Raw genomic sequence first — 15,023 nt, 5'->3', positions numbered from 1 at the left:
TTTCTTCCATTGTGTCTGTTTATAGTTTAATGTACTTATGTTATGAAATCTTAAAGTCTTAGATTCAAAGAAAATTAATAAATTTACTTAGTGACCTACTTCCGTGAAGACAGCCAAAATAGCTGAAATTACACAGCAGTTTATCAGCCAAAATTCAAATTAATGTTGAGAGGAAACACAGAAGAAATGACAGAAGTACATCTGCTTAGCAAGGCCCTTTGGAAAGTTTAAATGGAAAAAAGAATTAAAATTTGGCCTGATGAAGAATATTTCCTCAGTATGGAAAGTTGGCATATGCCATACCGTGATCTCAATCTGTACTGAAAACCATTTAAGACATTGAATCAAATTCCAAATGTTAAGGTGTAAAAGGCACAGCCAATCACCCACCTTTAAATATTTGCTACCACAGAACCTTCTGTTGCTAGGCTGATAAAGTACAAAAGGTCTCTGAGAAACAATATCAAAGACTGGGAAATTCTTATTGATTATTCACGAAAGTATGAAAACTATGATTCAAGAAATACTCTGAGTATATTTTAGCTTCTGAATGTTTATCTCTGCAGACACTATAGCTTTCACTGAAACACTTTTTCAAACATTCTCAGGTAGATTTTTTAAGTAAGATTTTGTTTTCCTTTTTTAATTTTATAAATCTAAACCCAACTCATACTTTCTGGAGCAGCGGTTAAAGTTTAAACATACTGCTTTTTAAGCATCTTTTGCATTTCTCAGTATTTCTTTAGGGCTGAATATCTGAAGGGTATCAAGATATTTTTCCCCAGAGAAATGCAGATACACATATATGCAATATTTTGCATGAAATGCCTGGGTTTAGTAGACATCTTATACATCCAAATACTTCTGGAATCAATGAAATATAGGTCAAAATCAGCTGTTTTAAGTAATTTTAAAAATTACTTGAAGATGGTTAGATACCAGTAAGGAAAGGCCCTAGTTAACATGAATATTTTGGTTTGCCAATAAAAGTAGCAGCAAAACTCCACATTTATAGATATAAACAATGACTCTTCTATAAAATGCCTAAAAGCTATATTTTAGGTCTTGAGGCAAATCTTTGTAATCTCAACAGTTATGTTTTTAATGAACTTCATAAGTAGCTGTTTCAAGAATGTTGACCCCAAAGACATTTCTTTCTTCATTTTAGCTCTCAGAAAGAATATTTAATCTTCAAATCTGGATTACTATTTGATTCTTTTTTTGGAACACAGATCACAAGGAGAACTAATTTATATGTGATTTTAACTAACTTCCACATGATACTTTCAAGCTTCCTTTGTACCTCTAATAAAAACTGACTCCAAGCCAATGCTTGGCACAAGTTATGCTAAAAATGGGGGTACATGGCAAATGTTTGGAAATGCAATTTTCAAATCTCCTGGGCTTCTGAACTGTGATTGAGAATTTAGAGTTTTGTTTGTGGTTAAAATATTTAAGACTCAACAATTTGAAAAAACCATTATGTGTTTGGCATTTTTTGTGAAGGAAATTCTAGAGTGCATGTTCTACACAAGCAGCCAATAAGTTTCAGATGGTTTATAAGTAAGTAGTAGGAGATTCAAAGCTGAAATGGAATTTTCCGTGATAGTCTACAAATAACACGTAACATATGCCTATGTTACTGGCAAAAGCAAGAGTTACATAAAGTCAGGTAGGGACATTAAGTCAAAAGGCTGTAAGTTAATGAACAAAAACCTTTTTGTCCAAAATTCTCAGCAAAAAATTTAGGTAAAGAACAAAACCATCTCAACTATTTTTAAGGGAATTATATTTTTGAATGTTCAAGTAAACAAAAAGTGACTGTCAAACTCACAGTTTACACCCATCATAAATATGATGCATTAAATAAAAAAACAAAAATGCAAAAGAGTTAAGTTGATGCTGGTATAAATGAAGAAAAAATACAAATTCTTCAATTACTTTAGAGCATTTAATAACTGATTCACATTACAGTTGAAGTTTCATATGAAAGTGTTTCTAGTTACATTATCTGTTGTTCTTTGTCATAAGATATTTCTTGGTCAAGATGCTTCTTGACGTTATTGATAAAATAAGTCACTCACTTAAAATTTTTCAAGTTTTCTGTGTTCTAGTATTATTGTGTATATCAGTAAGTTCTTACAGTTGTGGTTTTACAAATTGTTTCTAGAGCTTTGACTTGATTTTTATTCAGAGTGTCAGTCCTGCAGCAGGAACCAGGGGGATGGATGTACCATGTCATAATGCTGGCCCTGTGACCTGCCCAGATATCTTTGAGTGTCAGTCACCTTATCTGTAAAATAATGACAATCATACCTACCTTACCTATCTCACAGGGTTATGAGTCTGAGAAGAAATGCGTAAAAGAGTTTTTGCAACAAGGTGGTAGTGGTGCTGGAGGTGTTCACAATAATGGTAGCATATTCAACAGGAAATTCTGCTCCAAACAATACCATGATCATATCTACTGCAGATATAAGATAGTTTCCTAAACTCATAGATTCCTAAATTATCTTGCTATGCTGTAGCACAAAAATCAGTGGCTTTGCTACTATGAATTTGTATGTGTATGTTTCTCTTTCCTCTTTTTCTTTTAGAAGGTGGACTGTTTTAAAGGTCCATTTCACTGACAGGTATGAACAGAGTGGTATATTGAAATAGAAATCCTGTGTGGTTTCTTTGGCGTGTTCTGTGTTTTTTTCAACACTTGACATGTAAAATTAGTAAAGTTAATTAGAATAATATAAGTATAAAATTATCAGTATTTCCCTAATTCTATAAACAATAAACACAGCATCAACTCTTTTGATGATGCTTATTATCCTTTTCTTTTAAGTGGTTCAGAAGTAAATATATTGCCTTAGAAATGTGTTCACCAATGAAAAACTAATTTAACCAATTGTAAAATGGAATTTCAGAGTATCTTTGAGACTGGAATGATCTGGGCACTCATGCTGACTGCCTTGAGGAAAGAGACACTCAATGTTTATCAATTTTTATGAATCTGATTTATGTCTGGATCTGTAAATCTTCAAATCTCTTAGAATCCTAATATTTTAGAACAAATTCACATCACTCCTACCTGCTCCAAATTGTCTATTCCCTTCAGCTGAAATGATGTGAAATTCTGAGAGAGAATAATGGTCAGGACTTCCTGCAAGTCAGTACAAGGAGCTGAAGCTAATGTGTGTTTCACTGTCATAAGGTCACTCTCCGGGCTGTGTATACTCTGGATCTCTTTCAGACCTCATGGAAGTTAATTTTAGTTTTACAGAAAGGACAGAGAGAAGCAGACAGCAATCCTTGCAGAAAATGTCAAGGATAGCTTATGACCGTCTTACCTTTCTGATTTCTTGCACATTACTGGAGAGAAGGAAGCACTGTTTGTCCAGGGAGAATCCTTCCTTGCATCTGCTTGCCTGGGTTTCAGTGGGTGTGCCGGGGGCAGCTCCAGGGACAGCAGCTGATTGCTTCCTTGTCCCTCGGAGCGTCAGGCTCTGGTAGAAGAGACAGATTGCCACCACCAAGCCCACCAAGAAGGGCCGGGGGCAGAAGCGCCGACGACAAAGGAACCCTGGACGACAGACCATGACCAGTTCAGCTTCACTTGGCCCCCGTCCACATTGCCGGGAAAGTCATTGCAGCTCTTTTTTGTCAGCATGAAAAGTACAAATCTGTCTTCTTCCACGACTTATATCGATTGCTCCATTCCCGCTTAAGAACTTTCCAAAGGGTTATGCCAAAGATTCATAGGTTTCAAAAGTCTGAGGTGGAGAGTAGAAGCCCTTCCTTGGATGACAGTAAATAGTGGCTGGCCTGGTTTAAAAAAAAAAAAAAAAAAAAAAAGGTAGTTGAAACTATATAACCTAACTGTTGCTTCCAATAATGCCTTACTTTCTGAACATCCTTCAACTCACAGTAAAGGCTTTACAGGACAAGAGAAAACAGCACCAAAGTAAAATCTGAAGCCTAAAAACAGCACTGAAGAACGGAATAGGTTCAAACCCAAAGAGCCTGCTGGATGCAGGCCAGCTGGCCTTAGCAGTTCCTCATTTTTCTACAGTTTTAAAACAGTCCTGCTTTTCAGACTCTTCCTGTTTTTAGTTGCTTTCCCTTCATTCTGTTTTAAATTGCCACTTTCCTGTGAGCATTCACGGCTTTTAACATAAAAAGGGAATGCTCAGTTTGAATGGACTTGGTTGCTCTCAGGGTTTTGTATTTGTTTCATTCCGCTTCAAGTTCAAAGTGCTATGTACTTACTCAGTTTTCATCCTTTTAGCCAAAAACAGTTTCATGATCCCCTAATGGATTGCTGACCAAAACCATTCGGAAGGAAACACCCCGTCGCAGGGCTCCGAAGCATCTCCCCCACGCGGACACACACACGCAGACCCACAGAGCCCGCGCGCGCCCGCCGCCCTCCGGGCCCCAGCCGGCGGCCCGCGCGCCCTCAGCCACTCAGGCCGGGCACGGGGCGGGGCTACGGCCGCGACTCCTCCGGTCCTCCGGGGGCGGCTGAAGCCGCGCCGTCGGCTTCGCTCCAGAGACGCGGGCCTTCCAGACTGGAAACGGCATTTCTCATTTCCCCTGAAATACGCTGCCTCTCCAGGGCTGCAGAATTTTAAATACGTATTTGACATTCGGCCCCTTACGTAACCTCTTTTTGCCAAATACAGCGCTGGAAAAACAACTAGCCCTTCGTCCACTGATGACAGAGGTCGAGGGTGAGACTAAAGCAGACTGCAAGGAGCTGCACTCGAGGGACTTGCCGTCCCTTCTGATGGGGTAAGAGGGTCAAACACTGTCTGGACCTCAGAACACAACAGCCTGTTGCATACACCAGAAGTGACTGGGAGTGAGCTTTCCGCTTGAGAACTGAACTCACGTCACGTGTTATTACTCCTTTCCTGACGAAGGGCTGACTCTTTCTAAGGCTTTTTTTTGCCTGACACCTCGTTCCTGCAATGAGTGGATTGTAGCCGGTATGAGTAACTTTTGCTCAGCAGAAAGGGACATTCACCAGGCTTGGTCCAGAAGTCAACTCAGTCTGATGCTCTACCGAGCGCACTCGTAGGGCACGTCTGCAAACACCATCCACTTTTGCTCAATCAGCGGAGGGAACGCGAAGGCGAAAGGTAACCTGCCTAAGGGCCGCTGCTCACCTCCCTTCCGCCCTGGCTTTGCGAGCTCTGGGTACCCGGGACTGGCGGAGGCTCGTAGTAGACGTTCCTCAAGGCTCGAACGTAAGAGGTTCTGCAGCCCGCTCCTAACCCAAACTCGTTCTTGTAGGGTGAGGTTCTCGTGAGGCCCACCCCTAAGGCGATCCCACCCATGAGGCGCGCTCCTGTCAGTCATTTCTATTTTGTGAGACGGAGCGCCCCCTAGGGGTGGCCCGCTATTACAGTCTCCGAGAAATGGGTGTCTACAGTTCCTTGCAGGAAACTACTTTAGCACGTTATAAAACAAAGAATTAAAGCTTTACGGAGTAAATATTCACACTAAAGCTAGATTTATCTAGAACATCGTATATATCCCGTCCAGTGTGTTTAACATTATAATCCGACGACAGATGAAGGAGTAGAGAAACTGAAGTGGCACTTGACTTTTAGAAGAAGCTGAGAGTTTTAAGAGGAAATGGCTAAACAACAATGTTGGAAGATACTTGTCTTGGTGGATGCACTGTGATTTGAGAGATAATAGGAATTACAAGATCTCTAAAGTGCAGTTGTCCCTGTGTTGAAAGGATCCAGAATGAGACAAAGTTCTTCACCAAGTGAAAGGAATGGACATGCCTATCTCTATTAAGGCAAAAAATCTGAGCTGAGAGTGAGGAATCTGAAGGGTCATTTGTATGCATCATTAAATTGCTAGTACAGTAAGAAAAGTACAAAAGAAAGCATAAATCAGATGCTAAAATCACATTGCCCCTGGATGGGGAGAAGTGAAAGAAAACAGCATAGAGAATTTTATAGCTAGACTTCAAATAATAGGAATCAGATAGAAGATGGAACATTAGTGTTCTAGAAATGATACTGGCAGGTTGAAAAACCCAATTCCCCATTTTAACCAGTGAGTCTGAGGGAGTGGGAGAAGGTGGCAAATAAAGGAGTTAGTGTTAGAAAAGGGATAGTTAGAGAGGGAGTGTGGAAAGAAGAGGTGGAAAAGAAGGTACAGCAGGAATTACCACCACCGAGTGTGTGCATAGACATCTGATATTAGAGTTAACCCCATCTGGATAGAATCATGGTGCCGCCTCTTATCAACTGTTTTTAAACAAGTGATGTGTGAAATGAGGATACTCATGCTTCCTTTGAAGCGTTATTGGCATGACTAGAGGAGATAATGTGTGGAAAGCACCTAAGCGTTCTGTGCACATTTGTTGCAAGAAAGCATGCTGCAGGCACGTCTGTTATGTTTCGGATCCTGAGGCTGAGCTCAGTCCGGTGTGGTGTCAGACACGTGAACAGAAATGTATTAAATAAAGGGCCTCTTGCAACACAGAAGCCCCCCCCCACCCCGCAGGCAAACATGAACATTTAATATTAGTTCTCTTTGCCTCGTTCGGTGAGATGGAGGTGGGTGGCAGATGCTTATCTGGGAGAACAAGAGCAAGAGTGGGATGGCAGTGAGCAGTTGGTGGAAACTGCAAATAGGAGGTGTTTATGCCTCAGTTGTAATGGAAGCCTGAGTAGGAGCATGTGTTCGAGTCCAAAGGCGTCAGAACAGGGAACAATGAAGACAGAGAGCAAGTTGGTTCAGTGAGGGGAGTGGGAGGTAATATGCAGAACTATGAACCTGTGGATTTTGGCAGTGTTTCACATTGGATGTTTTTGTGCATGTAATTTGATAAAGTACCACTTCCACTAAATCACTTCAGTATTTAAGGGCTTATCTTTAAGCAGAATCAACCTCGGACAATAAAGTGACACACCTTGTAGAATTGTATAATTTCAGGGTTTGACAACACAGAGTAATTTCCTCCTCAAATCTCTCCGACACGAAATATACTCTTCCATCATATGGGTGTTTCCTTTTGGTTTGTGGTATGGAGTTTGGGTGAAAGGAGAGAATGAATTTAACAATCACTGTTTGAAGAGGTAGTTTTAAAAAAAATATTTTATTTTTTAAACTAGACCTTTCAAATTTCTAGATGAGCAAACAGTCCAAATAGAACAAATCCTCTAAATGAAGTGTTTTATTTTAAATTGTCCACTAAACCAGTGTTTCTGAGAGTACAAATCACCTGGAGATTCTGTATGACACTTAGTACTGCCTTTTTAAAATGGGACACAGGCTCTCCAGCTCTCCATAGTTCTCAACTGGTCACTTACTTCTCACAACTTTCCCTCATTATAAGCATTTTGAGCTTGCTTGCACCAGTACCAAAATGATTTTTATTGTATTCTGTACTGTTACTAGTGTACTTTATTTCTGTACAGTATAAATTGCTTTATAACAGAAACTATTTTACTTATTTCCACATCCTTGCAACATCTAGCAGTGTCTTCCTGCAAGTGATTTAAAACTTTTTATTTGTAGAGGTCTATACATCATGACTTCATATATTTTCCATATTATTCCCATTTTTCCTACAGGAAATACTTCACTTCTTGGTAATATTTAACCCAAAAGGGATAGTTTTGTTCCCCAGGGAACACTGGGGGAGGCCTAGAGACATTTTTGGTTGTCACAACTTGTGGGCCTGGGGGGACGCCACAGGCATCTAGTGTGTAGATGTAAGGGGTGTTGCCAAACGTGCCAAACATCCCACGATACACAGGACAGCACTTCTACAACAAAGAATCATCTTGCACAGAATGTCAACAGTGCTGAGGTTGGGAAACTTAAAATTTAACCAAAAGAATAGTTGTTGCACAATTTCACATGTGGCTGCCTAAGATTATCTGTTACTTCAGTTAGGATAATGAATACCTGAGCAGCGTTGGCAACACCTGTGGGATTTTAATCACTTTCTGTATGTGTAATTACATTGCTCCCCAAAGCAAAGGCAACTTTGTGCATTTAATTTCCTTTAAGCCTATATACTTTGCTTTTAGGATTTGCATCCTTTAAAAAACTGTATCTATACATCTAGGTATATGTATAGACACACATATACATACATATATTTATGCACTAGTTCTAAAAGGTGATGATGGTAGTTAGAATCACTTCAATCAGTGAGCACACAGGTAGACTGGCAAACATTCAATCCAATGGATTATACTATTTGTTTTACTTGCTTTAGGACCCAAATTTATACCTTGGCATGGAACCAAAATTCTTAAGTTTTTATCAACCAATATAGAAAATGTGACAAAATTTAACTTTCATTTGTTATATCATAATATCAAATTATGTTCTTATTCAATTAGAAATTCCACTTCTCTGTATACCTGCAATATGCCTTGGAAACCATAGTTTAAAAAATTGTCTTAGAAGAGCCACATAATTTAACTTTTTTTCTTTTTAAAATGTAATTGTAATTCAATCATCCATTTTTATTTTCAGAAAACAAAAGGTATTTTGACATGTTTACAGCCTCAAATTTTGCTACCTAAAAAATTGATGTGTGTACTGGGGGACGGAAAGGAGGTAAGTTTTTTTATCTTACCTCTGTCATGAAGGCTGGCATTAATTTAGCTAATCTGGGTGGGCAAGAAGAGGAAATTTCTTTGACAGACTATGGTTCTTTGGTCACATGTATACCACAAAAAGGCAAAGATTACTTCATATCTAAACCATATAATCTCTAATACATAAGCTTAATATTTTGTTGTTGTTTTCAACAGACATCTGGACTTTTAAAACATTTATGACAACCATTGGTAAAGTGAAAACATTTTTGGTACACTTTGGGAAACCCATTCAAGAAAACAGTCATTTGTCATATTAAAGATAAATACATAAATTTAATCAGAGATACAAATATTATTAAGTTCTAATGAGACATTCTGGGGAAGTCAGCTAAAACCTTCTGCTAACTAGTTATAACATTAATAAAATCATTCTAATGACTGACTTATATTTATGTTCAGGGTTATTCAGGAATATTCATGGCTGACCCCTTGTATTACATTTGATCTAGACAGCTTTTTAAAGTAAGCTGGTACCTACTAACAATTGCTTTTATTTTAATGTATAAGCATAGACGGTCCCTCTACTGGAGTAGATTTAACAATGCAAAAAGAATTAAATTTTGACCACGGTTTTTCCCTACAACTGATGTTTAACTTGTGAATGTTTTAAGTCAGGTTTGCCATTAAAAACTAGCAACTATACACTTTCCTAAGAAAAACAATTCTTACTCATTAACATAGCTAAGTAGAAACACTAGGGAAGAAGCAACACAACACACAAGCATACACATTCCCCACCCTCACTTCCCCTACTGGCTTCTAAATTTTTAGTAAGCAGCAGAAAAGTGAATGATTATAATAGTCTTTTGTAGTTTCCTTTGCCAGCAGTGAAAAAAGTAAAAGGAAGATCTGGATTAACTAAAAACTGAATTACAAGGCTCTGAAAAATTTATTAAGAAATTACTACATTTCTTTCAAATAAACCTTTTAATATACCTAGGTCTCTAATAAATATATTAGTTAAAATATTGATTTATAAAGTATAAATGACCTACTACTTGAAATGAAAATGTCCAGAAGCGGATATACCTCTTTTTTCTGTCCAACTTCAATTAAAAAATAAAACAAAACATTTTAAAATCAGTTTATCTTTAAACCAGTTTAAATTGATTTCTCTGTAGCAGTATCAAATCATGAATATTGAGATTCTGGATCAGAAACTATAATTTGTTTTAGTAATTTAGATCTTATCATCTCAATAAAAAAATCTAAAAATCTTCACTAGCAATTCTAATTTGTAGTCCCCCAAATTGGGAGAAGATTCACCTTAAATTTAGAATTTTTAAGCAACTTCCAAGTTATAAATGAATTGTCACCCCTACTTTATAATTTTAATAAAAGTGCTATTTTATTAAACTTAAAATGATAATGTATTTACCTAACAATATGGAAATGTCACCCCTAATCTTAGTAACAAGTAATTCCATGGCATAGTATTAAATGCTCATGTCCAGACCCTAGTTCAGCTTCCCAGCTTCATTCTCTGGCCTTCTATCTCCCTACTTTACATCCACTCATTCCAGCCTACTTTTAAGTTCCCAGAATGTACCTGGCAACTGAACAGTCTCCACCTTGAAAACCTTCCCTACCTAATCAATCTATCTTTAGGAATCAGTTCAAATGAAACCTGCTGTGCTAAGTCTCCCAGTGTTCCCAGGGTACTTTATACATCCATTCCCACACTTACCAAAATACAGCAGTCTGTTGCTCACGTCTGTGAACACCCACACCAACACACACCCACACCCACACACACAATGCTCATCTCTGTATTCTCAACATCTAGGCACTTAATGCTTGTAAAATTATAAAAATAAATGTCTACATATTTAAAGAGTATCTTACCCCTTATAACCCAAGCATATTAGACATTTATTTTTCTAAGATCCAAATAATTAGTTAGATGGAGAAAACTATTTCTGTGGCTAAGGACAAAGGGTGCCATTGCACAAACATATGGTTAAAAATCTAAAATATGTGGAATTTGCTTTAGAGGAGAAGATAGCAAAAAAAATAAATTGCCCTTAAAAAGCATGACTGTATGTTTATCAAACACTCAGCTTCATTTAGGCATTTAATTAAGCCATTTATTGCTTCAAATCTGTCACCATGAACATTGAATATACACTACACAGCAGTAAGGCCTCAAGTTTCACCACCTAGAAATGTGAACCCACATTTGGATTTTTTGTGCCATCAATTGTTACATGAATTTTTTACAACACTTTGTGTATTTTATAATACCAAAAATGCTCATTATACCCTTGGTGTAAATGTCACAAAGAATATTAAGAGTTGGCCACATCTTTTTTTTTTTTTTTTTTTTTTGATGAGGTAGTTCCATGTTTGGCCCTAATATCTCAGATATTAACAGGTTCCACCCATTTACTGAATCATTGCACAAAATTTTGGTTTATTTTTTATACACAATTCATAATATAGTCAATGTTTGAGTTCAAAGTTTGTTAAGCTGTTTTTCTGTGTGATTTGGTAAGTAGTGGAATTCACACACTTGAAAGGGACTGTAGCAGCTGGAAATAGGGATGTTCCTGACTCTGACAAGGAACTGTCTCTTAAAATAAGGCTGTACATAAGGCTTTTTCCTTTGACCAATTCCTATAAAACAAATGAGTTTGAAAAAGTCATTATATATAATCAGAAGATTAAGCATTACCACTGAGCATCTCCAGGCAACATGCTAATAAGTTAACTGAATACTGCATTATATATTCTTATAGGACTATAAAATCTCCACGAAAATTCTGAGTATCATGGGATGATACTCATGATATAATGAAATCATGAGTACCCACAAATGAACCTAACTTAGCTTTACGGGCTGTCCAGTTATAAAATCAGGTTGCAGCAGTTCAGAATTGTGGAATCGTGAAGCTGGAAGAGACCTTAGAAATCTCCTATTTAATCCATACCCTTTGGGTAGCATTGCATAGATTTTACAGTTTTTTGAGTAAGTTCTAAGAGGTTCATAAGCAGTTTTGGGTAAAGCCAAAATCTGACAGATGCAGTAAGTTTCAATGTAAAATAAATAAAGTTTTGAGGATTTTTCTATTGACCAGACTCAATATTATACCTTAAATAAAATCTCCACTATGTGAAATTCATAATTTAAATAGCACCTATGGAATAAAATCTTAGGAGTGCTTTACAGATATCCTGCAGACGGCGTCACCCTGGTTTAATAAGGCCCAGAGTGATTCAAATTTGAATTAACTATCATATCAGTATGTGGCAGAATAAAAAATAGAACTGAATTTTAAGCTCCAATCCAGAGGGTCTCTTCACTTAAATTGGCCACACTGCCTCAAGTCAAAACATCTAGAACCATTATTTTCATTTTATCTGCTGTAATGAGACTTCTTTCATGTCCCTTAAAGGAAAAGTCAGAGAGATGTTCTAGAAAAATACATTTGCATTTCAAATTTACATTAAAAATGTCTTTCCCTTATTTTCACATCACAGATTCCAGGCATTATTAAAGAAATTACAGATTACACAGCATTCTATGTCCTGGGTCTCTGTCCTTGTTAGATTATGAAAATTGGAAATTAATTGGAATTAAGAAATTTCATTAAGTTTGTAAAGTATAAATACAAGTAATTTTTTAAAAACTTTATTTTAACACCTAATACAATTCCAATTTTAAGGATTACTTGCACAAAAAAATAAACACATTTGGTATAAAAATGTATCACTTTAACACCCTTTCCCCTTCAGACCCTCCCCCTCCCACCCTCATGAGCTGCACTCTATCTGGATGCAGAAACATATAAAGAATCATGGCACAGATTCGTTTTTACCAACAGGAGTTTCTGTTTACGTACCCGGGTACTCTAGAATCGTGAGCAGTTTTTCGCACAAACCGTTTCCTTCAGCCTGCTGAATTTCGTTTCACAAAGAAACAAAGCTTATTATAAAGGCCTTTAAAAAACCATTACTTAAATTCTTTTTAGAAGCACTGACTTTTTTTGTGTTTTTTTTTGCAACCATTTATATACAGTGTGACGTTAACAGCTCTGGAGTACAGCACAAGCAGCAGAACACGCCTGTGGAGCATAAAATACTTCTCCTAAAATCTTCATCCTTGGAATTCTCTGAAGTCTAAGTCACAGAATGCCTTACTTAAGAAAATGGTTGAGGAGTACAAATGTCCACATGTGTTGGCCACTGAAATGATCCAAGGCTAACTGGAATAATATTCATAGCACACCAGGAGTGCATAAATAATTTACTTACATTATTAAAATACAACCCATAATATTCAAGTTCAAGATCTTATTGGATTGTCTATGTAAATCCTTTAAGTGGTTGCCTGGAAATGCACTATTCTTCTTTTTCTTCATTTTGAAAGTCCTATATAAAATGTTTAGGTTGAAGTTTTCTCTTTCTCAAATGAAATGACCTCCTTTTATTTGTGCCGACTGCCTCTTCTCTTCATTGCAGCAGTGCACTGTGGACAGTACCATTTCCCCTTTGGTGCTTCTGTCAATCCCACACAGCCATAATGGAACCACTCTATCGGGCACTACGAAGCAAAATTGCAAAGAAATAGTTTTTAGTACCTCTAAAGGTCAGAGAGTATATGAAAATATGCCCAGTAGACTGAATATTAATAATTAGATTTGTGGAAATACATTTTTTAAATCTCAGAGGCAATTTACAGATGATTTAGTCCAACTGATAAGTTTCAGAGATAAGGAAATGGAAGAACGGAAAAATTATGCATCTTTGTTAACTCTGAGGCTCATGTAACATATAGGCCTGTATCTTAAATAATGAACAGAAATTTGCTGATTTTCATTAAGCTGGACAGTAAGTTGATACTAACTTTCAAGGACAAGGAGTGAGACGGGTCTCTTATACAGAAGGTAAGTGTATTTTAAAGATTTTACTATTCAGCCTATTCACCCTCTCATGATGTAGACTAAAGCTAGTTGTAATGAAAGACATAAAGGAATTCCTTGGGTTTCCTTTCTGGGTGTATCTATTTTTACATACATATGTAGAAAAAAAATGTTCCACTCTGCAACATATTAAGCAGTTCTATGCTTCCTCAGAAGAGTGCAACTGGAAATGAGTGGGATCAGAGTACATGACAGGGTATTCATAGAAATATCATTCACCTCCTACTAACTGCCCCAGAAGACAGTTTACAATGTGTTCTTGAAATGGGCAACACAGTTTTGCAATAATCATGAACAGCCCACAAGTGATTCTACAGAGGAAGTGGAATGAGAGTATCTATGTGAACACGTGGCTGGGACCCTGTCAGGTCAAGAAAGTATTAACTTTAACGCATATAAGCCAACCCTGCTCAGTCTTCAGACTGTTCTAAAAATTGTAAACTTTTATTATTAATCCTAGGAGTCTGACCTTACTGACTTTAGAATTTAGGATTCTGCTAGCCCTCTGGAGGAACACAGACAGAAGGGGACTGAGTTGTATGAAAGTAAGGAGGGAGTGAAATTACTAGATAGAAATAGTAGTCTTAGCATACAAAAAAACCATCCTGAACCAAAATTAAGCTTCCAAAAAAAGAAGTAAGAATTCTTTTCTTTCAAACCTCCTTTATTTTTTATATCAGAAGCTGTTTTCAGCTGACACCTGCAGAGTAGAGTAGGAAACAGTGTACTAAGGGGAGGAAAACAACCTCACATCAGAGCCTCACCATTCCTGCTCTGCATCTCAGCATCACACTTCCTGACAGAATGCAGGAAGTTTTAAAATTCCACACCTTCATGGATCTAGTAAACACAATGTTCTTTAACAAAGGGGAATAGGGGGTTTCTAATAATTTTCACACAATGTTAATACCTTTTGAGAAGTGTAATCTGCACATAAAACCATAAAATTACCTTTAAGAAAATTAAATTGGTAACACATTAAGAGACACTAACCTATTTCAGAGAGGAATATTCTTGCATTAATATAACATAATTAGCATAACTGCAAACCTCTTTTCTTAGACTGAGAGACAGAGTAAATAAGAAAAATATGCAAGTAAGTAATAATACCCTGTGATTTTTTTCACTTCTAAATTGACAAAATTAATACTTACATCTTGGTTATCACAGCCTACCATCTCACCATAGGATACCTGGTTAAAAGAAAATTAAATATTTTTACTATGACTATATAACAAGCATCTAAATCCAAATTGATTGTTTATGATACTGTTAGAAACCAGATAAAATATACTGAATATACAACTGCATTAAGAAACAGGGTACATAGTTTTATATATTTTAAAGTTTCTTCCTAAAAAACTTTTTGGCGGCAAGGGCATAAAGGGAGATAGAAACTGTGCTCTTTCAAAGTTTAGAAGAACTTGTTCTGTAAATCACCTCACAAAAGACACCTTTGTGG

General features: G+C 36.9%; 2 protein-coding genes and 1 long non-coding RNA gene across 11 annotated transcripts in view; 1 reads left to right on the top strand and 2 right to left on the bottom strand.

Moving 5' to 3' along the window:
- The window catches only part of CPED1 (cadherin like and PC-esterase domain containing 1), a 265,711-nt gene extending 261,253 nt beyond the window's left edge, over positions 1–4,458 (bottom strand). For 2 of the 9 annotated variants that reach the window (XR_008998541.1, XM_057504706.1), the window contains exons 1-2: positions 4,261–4,454; positions 3,342–3,816 (exon numbers count right to left, since the gene is read on the bottom strand). Coding sequence is in view for 8 of the 9 variants with exons in the window: in XM_057504706.1 (XP_057360689.1) it covers positions 3,342–3,590 (249 nt within the window). In the remaining variant the exon portion in view is untranslated. Of the gene's footprint in view, positions 1–3,341; positions 3,817–4,260 lie in introns of all 9 variants that reach the window. The other 7 variants (XM_057504707.1, XM_057504709.1, XM_057504704.1 and 4 more) reach the window with 7 other exon arrangements.
- A 182-nt stretch (positions 4,459–4,640) lies between these two features.
- Positions 4,641–12,794, top strand: LOC118922654 (uncharacterized). The gene is made up of 3 exons (XR_005028839.2): positions 4,641–4,785; positions 8,512–8,595; positions 12,658–12,794. It is a non-coding gene; the product is annotated as an uncharacterized LOC118922654 (long non-coding RNA).
- Positions 10,713–15,023, bottom strand: part of ING3 (inhibitor of growth family member 3) — a 26,079-nt gene continuing 21,768 nt past the window's right edge. The window contains exons 11-12 of the mRNA XM_036905663.2: positions 14,716–14,754; positions 10,713–13,182 (exon numbers count right to left, since the gene is read on the bottom strand). Of these exons, the coding sequence (XP_036761558.1) occupies positions 13,066–13,182; positions 14,716–14,754 (156 nt within the window). The 3' untranslated portion in view covers positions 10,713–13,065. The remainder of the gene's footprint in view (positions 13,183–14,715; positions 14,755–15,023) is intronic.

The sequence above is a fragment of the Manis pentadactyla genome, chromosome 7, assembly GCF_030020395.1.
Source record: "Manis pentadactyla isolate mManPen7 chromosome 7, mManPen7.hap1, whole genome shotgun sequence".
NCBI classification, from domain to species: Eukaryota; Metazoa; Chordata; class Mammalia; order Pholidota; family Manidae; genus Manis; species Manis pentadactyla.
The sequence above is the reverse complement of the archived record's forward strand: the minus strand, read 5'-3'. Positions and strand labels throughout refer to the sequence as shown.